The sequence below is a fragment of the Macaca mulatta genome, chromosome 17 (genome assembly GCF_049350105.2).
Source record: "Macaca mulatta isolate MMU2019108-1 chromosome 17, T2T-MMU8v2.0, whole genome shotgun sequence".
Taxonomy (NCBI): Eukaryota; Metazoa; Chordata; class Mammalia; order Primates; family Cercopithecidae; genus Macaca; species Macaca mulatta.
Window position 1 is genome coordinate 23,204,359 of NC_133422.1, and position 10,204 is coordinate 23,214,562.

A 10,204-nucleotide genomic window follows, 5' to 3' on the forward strand; every position below is an offset into this window, starting at 1 on the left:
GAACATGTTTTCTGTTCATGTCTTCCACCCAGAAATTTAATGTCTTTTTCATCTTAACTAAGCACTATTACACACTGTGTCCGTAACTTCTGCAGTCTGAGGTGCAACAGCAAAATTAACAGGAATTTCTTTTTCTCTTTTGTTTTTGGAGATGGAATCTCTGAGTCTTGTTCTGTTGCCCAGGCTGGAGTGCAGTGGTGTGATCTCAGCTCACTGCAACCTCTGCCTCCCAGGTTCAAGTGATTGGCCAGCCTCAGCCTTCCAAGTAGCTGGGATTACAGGCGTGCACCACCATGCCTGGCTGTTTTGTATTTTTAGTAGAGACAGGGTTTCACCATATTGGCCAGGCTGGTCTCGAACTCCCGACCTCAAGTTATCCATCTGCCTCGGCCTCCCAAAGTGCTGGGATTACAGGAGTGAGCCACCACGCCCAGCCAGGAATTTATTTTTCCTTCTTTACAACTTCATAGATGGATGATTTGTCCTTACCATAGATCTTAGCAACTTCAGTGTATGATATTTTTCTTTCCTTTAAGTTGAGAACTTTCACCTTCTCACTTAAAGTAAGTACTTTACAGCTTCTCTTTGACATATCTGAATTGCCAGCATCACTACGCTGATACTTTGGGGCCATTAAGTAAAATAAGGTTTAGTTAAACATAAGCACTGTGATACTGCCACAATCAATCTGATAACTGAGACGACTACTAAGTGACTAAAGAATGGGTAGCTCATATGGCATAGATGTGCTGGACAAAAGGATGACTCATGTCCCAGGCAGGATGGAGCAGGACAGTGCGAGATTTCATCGTGCTATTCAGAATGACTTGCAATTTTAAATTTACAAATTGTTTATTTCTGTAATCTTCCATTTAATACTTTTAGAATTCAGCTCACTGTGGCTAACTGAAACTGCAAAAGCAAAACTGCAAATAAGGGAAAACTGTTGTAGTGTCAGAACAGAATCCAATCATTGGACACACAGTTGGCATCCAGAGAATCAGAAAATTGGTTGTTAGTGTTAGAAAATGTCCCAGGTAGTGTAAGATTTCCAACACTTTTCTTCTTCAAAATTGTTTTGGATATTCTAAGTCCTTTGCATTTCCATATGACTTTTAGAATTAGCCTATGTATTTCTCTCCCAAAAGCCTCCTGAAATTTTGACTGGGACTGCGTTTCATGTATAAATAAAACTGAGAGAACTAACATATTAGCAATACTGAGTCTTCTGTTTCATAAAAATGACATACCTCTACATTTAAGCCTTCTTTAATTTTTCTCACCAATGTTTTACAGTGTTCAGCATACTGGTCTTTAAACCTTTTGTCAAATTTGCCCCTAAGTATTGAATAGTTTTGTTGGCATTGTAAGTAGTATTGCTTTTGAAGTTTTAATTTCTGATTTTCTCTTGCCAATGTGTAGAAATACACTATAGTTTTATATATTAATCTTGTGCCCTGCAATCTTTCTAACCTCACTTATTAGTTCTAGTAGCTTTTTATAGCTTCCTTGGGATTTTATTTAAATAAAAAATAATGTCATCTGTGAATAAAAACAGCTTTACTTCTTTCTTTCTAAACGGAATGAGTTTTTTTCTTTTACTTGCATAGCTATACGGGCTTGAACTGCCAGTACCATCTTGAATAGAAGTAAGAGGAGACATCTTCGTCTTGTTCCTGATCTTAGGAGAAAAACATTCATTATTTCACCATTAAGTATGTGGTTGGTTAGAGAATTTACGTAGCTGTTCTTCCTTAGATTAAGGAAGTTCCCTTTTATTTCCAATTAGCTGAGAGTTTTTATCATGAATGGATATTGGATTATAATAAATGCTTTTTATGTATCTAGAATTCTTTCTAAAATATAAATTTAATTATTTGCTTCTTGCTTAAAATCTGTCAAATGCTTCTCATCAACTTTAGAATAAAGTTGAAGTTTCTTATCGTGGTATATATCTTCCATGATTTTTCAAAACGTACTGTAATTTATTTTACCATCAAACTATTTATGGTTCTAGGAATGTACCAATGCTATTTCAGGCCTCTGCAAATATCCTCTGTGAATATCCTTAGGTCCTTTTTATTTTGAATATTATCTTCCTTACTCCCTAACCTTTAAACTTGTCCTAGATACCTAATCATTCAGATGAACTCCAGCTGCCATTTAAAACTCAACTGAAACATCATTTATTTTGGGATCACTCTCTCTCTAGTGTTAAATCTGTGTTGCGTTCATGCCTCTATCATCGACACTACTACTCTACATGTAATTATTTGTTTACTTCTTTGTCTTCCCAACAGATGGTAAGTAACATGAGAGAGAAGACAATGTTCAGCAAAATGCTTAACACAAAGTAGGCTCTCAATATAAATGGAATAAAGTCTATGAAACTCTTTGAAGACTGAAAAGTTTTACAAAATAATTTCTTTACAAAACTATGACATTAGTTTTTGAATTACATTCTACTGTATAGCTGTATTCTTTTCTAGAAGTGACTAACATAATACAAATATTTATAAGAAATCCATATCACCATAATACAATTATTGTCATCATGTATCTGCTGATGCACTTAAAGCCAATGATACTTAAAGCCAATGTCAAATAGGGCCCTACCAGTACCATGTCCACCTGGTCCCCACCAAACACATTAACTCATTTAATCCTCATGAAAAGCTTATGGGCACGTCCTATTGTTATCTCTATTTTACAACTAAGGAAACAGGAGCACAACAAATTCAATCACGGAACAAGAAGTAGTAAATCTGGCCATTTGAACTAGGCGGTTCAGCTCCTGAGCCTATTCTTCTCATTTCTATGATATATTTAATAACAATCGTTACAGAGCACAAGATACTGTTTTCATTTTCATTTCTTTAGTCATATTCACATAGCATAGTTATATCTAATTATGTTGCATGCGAAGACCAAGTATGGCTCCCATATTCCCTGTAGTAGGATTATAAATATATTTAAAAAGGAAAGGAACATAGAGGGAGGCTACTTGAAATGTTCACTGACAACAAATAACTCACAATTCATAGCTTTACAAACACTGGCTTAAAACTTAACATTCCTTCAATTCAGCATTTTAGGAAAAACTATCAAATAAGGGAATGTAAAATAATTCTATCTAACATGTTAGGTTTTATATGCTTATCCTACAGTTGCAATGACACTGTTGAATCTTTATATGTTGGGAGTGTAAAATTTTCCATAAAACTGGAATACTCTCCCTAAGTAAACTCTACTTAGGGAGAACAGAATAATTGACAGAGAATAACTTTAAAAGTGACTCCCAGTAATAAGTATTTTTAATAACCTCCTGGTCATTTACTTTTAAAGAAAGTAAAGACATTTAAAAGACTATATAAAGAAGTTACCTTCAAACTGAACAGAACTTTTTTGTTTTTTTCTATCTCTGATGCTTGTGATTGTTGTTGCTTTGCAACTTTCTCTACAGCATCAGCTAACGAACTTGTGTCTTGGTTATCTACAATTAGACAAAAGAATAAAGTATATAATAAAAATTAAAATACAGCTATTTTAAGAAAGTTATGTTTCTTTATTCAAAATCATTAAATATTTGATGCTTTTGCCTCTAAACTAAATTTAGAATTAGGAATTTTCCCTTGCTGATATAAACAAAACCAAAAGTAAAGGCAACAATAATAGGCAATTCAAAGTTGCCTACTGCAATGTTATACCTGTTCCTTTATGGAACAGTATAAATATTTTGATTGTCCTAATTTTTTTATCCAGACCACTTGCACATATACTATAATTATAGTGCTACCATAACAGCTCTATAGCAATTACAGTTGATGCATTCTCATTATAATTCTGTATTTTCAGGTTAGTATGCCTTTTTTAAACACTGTATATGTTTGTCCCGGCTAAATGTAACTGCTTCCATCTATTCTAATTTGCTATCAATTTTAACACAATTATCCTACCAGACTACTTTTTTTGTTGTTGCTGATCTTTTAATTATTCATTTCGTAAGACTGTTTCATCACCTTTTTTAGGAAATCCTTGACTCTTCCTTTCTTTGTTGTCTGACATTTTCTGTGTCTGTAATCTCCTCTTTTCCCCTTTTTGATTTACCTTCTTTACTCCTACTCAATAATCTATATTGATAATCTTTCACTTTTGTTTTTTCCTGTTGTATACTGGTGACCCTGAAAGGTAAATTAATTGTCAAACATGTCACAGGGATGTCAATGACATTTCACCATTAGTACCAAGAATTAGAATACAATGGTTTAGTGATTTTGGAATGAAAGAAGAACTGTATTTGAATTTTGCTTCTTCTGCTTTTCCACTGTTGTGACCTTGAGTAAGTTTCTTAACTTCTTTGATCATCAGTACCTCATCTTTAAAACTTCATAAGGCTGTTCTAATAATTAAAGTAATATATATAGCATGCTTAGAATAGTACCTGATATACACTGCATAATTAATTTGGGTTAGTATTAATAGTATGTAACTCCAGTACTATGAGGAAATAGATTCTGAGACTATAACCAGAATCTGTGAGAAATGATATCAACAATGATTAACAACTTCTGCTATGGGTGTGGAATCCAGGGAATATAGCACTCCTGTCCAGTGCTATTCTGGACACAGTAAGCCCAAAGCAAATTTTGATCTACTCTTCATTTAGGAGTAACGATAGGAGGAATAAGTATTTTTCTCCTTAAATCACTAAATACCTTTCTAAAGATCAATTAACTACAAAGATCCATGTACTAGTTACATGTGTCCAAAAAAATTTAAAGGATTGAAACCTGATATATATGCAACAAAAAAGACAAGCAAAGTTAAATCGTTTCCTGTGTAGAGATCAAATCTATCTAGAAATATACAACCAAGCTAAAGAAATTATGAGGGCTTACCTAGCAGATTATCATAACCATTCCTTGAAATTTATAATTCTTTCCTGTTTCTTCATGTCACTTCCTTCAACTCTCACTTCAAACCTACTCCTTCATGAAGTCTTCCCTGAAGCTGAGCCATTTACTCCGTTCACGTTACATACTTTTTGCTCAACACACAGAACTGTCCCAGATTAGTGCTAATGAATCCAAACCTGATTTTCTCTCTAGCGCTTTCATTTGGGTTTTACCATCACAGACTTCATCCTTAAATATATCTACCTTGAAAAATGCATGCCCTCTACATCTATACTTTCAGTATATACTGTCAGTTCTCTCAATTAATTACAATGGTAAAAACTTATACTTACTTTGCGCTAGTCACTGCTGTTCCAAGTGCTTTAGATTAAAAAAAAAATTATATAGTGTTTATTCTGTGCCAGATGGTATTCAAAGAACTTTAAAAATAGTAACTCATTTAACCCTATAAGGTAGATATTATTACAATTTTCATTTTACGAAAGAAAGTACAGTGAGGTACACAGATATAAGGATTTATCCAAAGAGAGCCATTAAATGTAAGACATGTGATTTGAATTCAAGTATTTTGGTTCCAAAGTTCATGCTCTTAATGCTAGACTATGATAGACTACCAAGATTATGACTTTTTATGGGAAGAATTATGTCTTCCATATATCACTCCAGAATAAAACTAGAGTCATCCCACAGTATATGCAGGGGATTGGTTCCAAGTCACCCCCTTCCCCACTTCATATCAAAATCTGTGCATATTCAAGTCCCAAAGTCAGTGCTTCAGAACCCACTTACATGAAAACTTGGCCCTCCTTACATGGGGATTTCAAGTCCCGCATATACTGTATATTTGATCCGAGTTTGGCTTAAAATACCCACCGGTAAGTGAACCTGCACAGTTCAAACCCGTGTTGTTCAAGGGTCCACTACATTTTGTATTCCTATGATGCTAAAACATCACTTTCATCAACTTACTCTTTCTATTCCCACTACTACCATCTACATTTCTTCTTTGGGAAACTATTCTGGTAAAGTGCATTTATAGAGCTGCTGCAGCTCCAACAGGCCTCCAATGGCCTAAGGAGACAATTTGCATGCCTGAAGAGGTAATCCAATGAGTTCTTCATGCTCTCACCTAGCAGTAAATTCCTGTTAGGTAACTTACCTTCCTGGTGAGTCCCCATTTCTCTCTCCCCCAAATCACAGTGCAATTTCCATAAGCTGCCTAAAATATTGTGGGCATAATTCCCATTAAATTCTACCTCCTTATTAACTTCAGTCTTCAGAAGAAGCCAGCATTCTTCATCATGAGAACCCATCCTTATTCAGCTTGGTAAGCCCCTTAGTGTGATGCTGTATTACCCACTCCCCAACCCTTTTCTATCCTTCCACTTTGACTTCTGAAATTCATGGGCCATCTTCCGCAAAGTCCTTTCTATTGTCAACCTTTTCAGTGAACTTCCCTTTTACCTTTTGGCTTTAACTGAAGTCCGAAGACATAGCTTCCTCATTCTCAAGCCACTAAGTCTGGAGATGAAACATTTTTTTTTTCTGTTCTCCATTCCACTGCCACCATATTTCCTTTTCTTCTCTCTAAAACCCTCTCTGGTTTCTTTGAAATTCAGGCCATAGACTACATAGGCTTTATCTTTCCTTGTTGTTATCAGCTGTCATCCAGGTCTTGGAAGGCTCATTCCTAGATTATAGCATCTGACTTACTGTTCCTCTATCACTACTCTCCCGTATTTCCTTGGGAATTTCAATATCCACACAAATGGTATATCTAAAACCCTGAACTCTCAGTTGTTTCGAGGTCTTCTTTCATTTATTCTCCCCAGCAACCCATAGAGTATAACTGTACCTCATCCATAATCTCAGATTCAAACTACTGTTTATTTTTCTAGCTTATCCCATCTAGTATTTTGACATTATGTGCTGTTTAACCCCGCAAGACTTCCAGTCCATCGACTCTTGTATCTTTACACATTCCCTCAACCCTTCATATATTCTTCCCTCCTTACTTCGATTAGATTCCTTTGCTTTCACCCTCATTTCCCTTACAGCTCACTCCCTGTCCTAATTCCCTGGAAGAATCCCAACCAGCTGCTTTGCTTATACTCAAGTAGCTGAATATGCTTAAAGAAAGACATACAACTATGCTGTTGACTCACTTTAAATTCAAGACCATTTTATGTCAAGTGGGACCTTGATCCTAGGCTCTTAAGATGCACCAAGTTATGTAGATGACTGTTTCACTCTTTATCCTCTGTCTTCAAACCTCCCACACCTCGTTTCCCTTCCTTTGAGTTGATAATTTACCTTCTAATTTAACTGAGATAGAAGAAAAAAATCAGAGAAGATGGTAAATTACCCATCTACCAGATTTTGTACCTGCACCTGTATACCAGCATACTGTTTTCTTGCAATAAAGTGTTCTTGCTCCTATCTAAGGCCAGTCCTCTACTTTTGTACTCCCTTCTCATAGACATTACTTCTTTGAATGGCCCCTCAATAGAATTTCCCTATTTACTTGGTCAAACGTATTATTCTTAACAGCCCATCATAAATCAACAACCACTACCACCACCACCCTTGCTTGACACCATAACCTCCTTCAGTACTGACCCATTTCTTTGCTCCCCTTTAAAGCCAAGATCCTTGCTCTCCACTTCCTCTCCTCTTTCTTCTTGAACCCACTAGAACCAGTTATTTATCACTATGCTTTTAAGATTTTTATCACGGTATCTGTGAGCTCCACATTGCCACATTCAATGAACAAGTTCCGTCTTCATTTTACTTGACTTATTGACATCATTTAACACATTTGATAATAACTGCCTTCTTGAAACACCATACTTCTTGGTTTCCTTTGTTGGTCCTTTCTCGTCTTTTCTACTTATGTTATACCTCCCAGTGCTCAGTCCTCAGGCTTCCTTCTTTTCTCATACTTATTCTACATGTGATGCCATCTTGTTTTACGGCTTTAAAATCCACCTGTAGGCTGACAATTCCCAAATTATATCTCTACCCTGAACATTCCTGTTGAGATGCAGACTCATACTCATTGCTAACCTGATATCTCCATTTGGATTTTTAATAGACATTTCAACTCAGTATGTCCCAAACTGAACTCTTGATTCCTCTGTCCACTCTATTACCACCACTAAACCTGCACCTTCACAGTCTTCTCTATCTCGGTAAATTATAAGTTCATTTTTCTTGTTCTTTAGGCCAAAAACCCTGAATTCATTAGCAGGGAGGTCTCTACAAGGGTATAGAGCCCAAGGCAATTCAACTAGACTTGCCCAAGGCAATAATAAAGGATATCTTATTGTTGATGTTTCATAGGCCCTTTGAGAAATCCTTAACACTCCAAGGGTGCTGGCCCTATTGACCTACTCAAAAGATGAGCCAGAACCTTCACTGTTTTTCCATTACGAGCTGCATGCAGTTCTTTTGGCAAAGCCTATTGGCTCTACCTTTAAATTATACTGGAATCCAATCACTCCTTACCAATTTGAAATACTATCTTAGTAGAGAAGCCTTCTCTGATAACTCTCTCTTTCACCCTCTGTTTCCTTGCCCTGCCTCATTTTTCTTGACAGCATCTATCACCACTGACATCTCCATATCCTTCTACTAATGTAAGCTCCATGATGGCAGAGGTCTACAAGTGCCTGGCATATAACAGGTGTCTAATTATAGTCTATCTCCACTCCAATTTGCCCTTTTCTAACAGAATGATGCTCCAAAAGCACTATTCTGATCATGTCAACATCACAGCCAATCTTTCAATTCCATTTAGATGGCTTTTTCTTTAGGAGGTCTTTCTTGATCTTTCTGGGAAGATATGGTCTTTCTCTTTTTAGAAGAATTGTTTCAGTATTTCTATTATGCCATTTTAAATAAAGGTATAGGTCTAAAGTAAGACAGAGCTAGTTTTGAATCTAAATTACACTACTTATTAACTTTTTAGGAAAATTATTTCCAACCTGGGCCACAGACTCCTTACCCATAAAATGGAAACAATATTAGTGCCTGCTTCATTAGGGTGATTGTGAAGACTAAATGAAATAATGCATGTTAAGCATTTAGCAGATTCCTGTCCCACAATGAATACTCAACAGATTTTTATTTTTATTATTTTCATTATTTTATAGTATCTTTCCACATTAGATTGTAAGCACCGGGAAGGCAAACACAGTGTTTTATTCATTTTTGTATTCCTTAAAGTATTTGATAAAGTAACCTAAAGAATAAAGAAAATTTGATTTATACAATAAAAATAAAGTAACTAGTACTTCTTGATCTCTATTTCTATAGCAACATAAATTGAAGAACTCTTGGATAATATTTATTTAAACCAACTATTCATAAAATTCATGCCGTAAAATTGGAAAAGTTTTGGGTTTTTTCCCAGATTTCTATTGTGCAATGAAAAGAAAAATGAAAACAAATTACTGCCATCTACCGATAATTCATTAGAATTGCATAAATTAAGGAAACAGTCTTTTAGAGACAAGACTGTCTTTTCAAATACGTTTTTAAGATAAGTTAGAACATCATCAGAGTCATCCGAAAATAATTAATTGAATAATTAAAAATAAACTGTATACCTATCATATACCCATACCGCTGAATCTGCTGACACTAGGGATTACTTCCTTTTCTGGTCAGGCAATGAGATTAGAGTTTCTGGGCACTGAAAAAGAAAGAAACCAGAGGGTTTGTACTGTTCCTTACCTCCCTATCCAAGATAATATAGGCAACATTCATACATTATCCACACTGCTTCTAGATTTCTACCAAAGGAGGGGCTTTGCTGAATGTATAGACAGTACTGGACTACCAAAACATCTCTTGTTTTGGAGTGCAGACATAAAGGAGTTGGTCTGCAACTCAAATCCAAGCTTTAAAGGATGTCTAAGCAACTGTTTCAAAAAGATTTCTACCTCTGGGACAGAAGTTATATAGACCTTTGGTGAAATCCAGTTATAACCCACCTGCTTGTCTCATTCAGAGAGGCAAGAGGCAAGGTCTTTTTTTCCTCCCCCTCTAAATAAGTAAACATGATTTCTAAACCAAGAGGAAGTTTATAGTGGGTTAAATGGTGCCCTCGCACACATCCAAAGATATATCCATGTCCTAGCTCCCAGAACTTGCAAATGTGACCTTATTTTGAAAAAGGAGTTTTGCAGATATAACTGGGTTAAAGATCTTGAGATGAGATCATCCTGGCTTTAGGGTAGGTGACTGAATATGCCAATGGACAATGGCCAGACCATATGTAAAAA

General features: G+C 35.7%; 1 protein-coding gene across 12 annotated transcripts in view; it reads right to left on the reverse strand.

Annotated features, from left to right (window-relative positions):
• The window catches only part of CCDC122 (coiled-coil domain containing 122), a 39,854-nt gene that overhangs the window by 25,001 nt on the left and 4,649 nt on the right, over positions 1 to 10,204 (reverse strand). For 2 of the 12 annotated variants that reach the window (XM_077973602.1, XM_077973601.1), the window contains exons 2-5: positions 9,527 to 9,612; positions 5,249 to 5,276; positions 4,020 to 4,181; positions 3,384 to 3,493 (exon numbers count right to left, since the gene is read on the reverse strand). In XM_077973602.1, the coding sequence (XP_077829728.1) occupies positions 3,384 to 3,493; positions 4,020 to 4,065 (156 nt within the window). In that variant the 5' untranslated portion in view covers positions 4,066 to 4,181; positions 5,249 to 5,276; positions 9,527 to 9,612. 12 annotated transcript variants of the gene reach the window in all.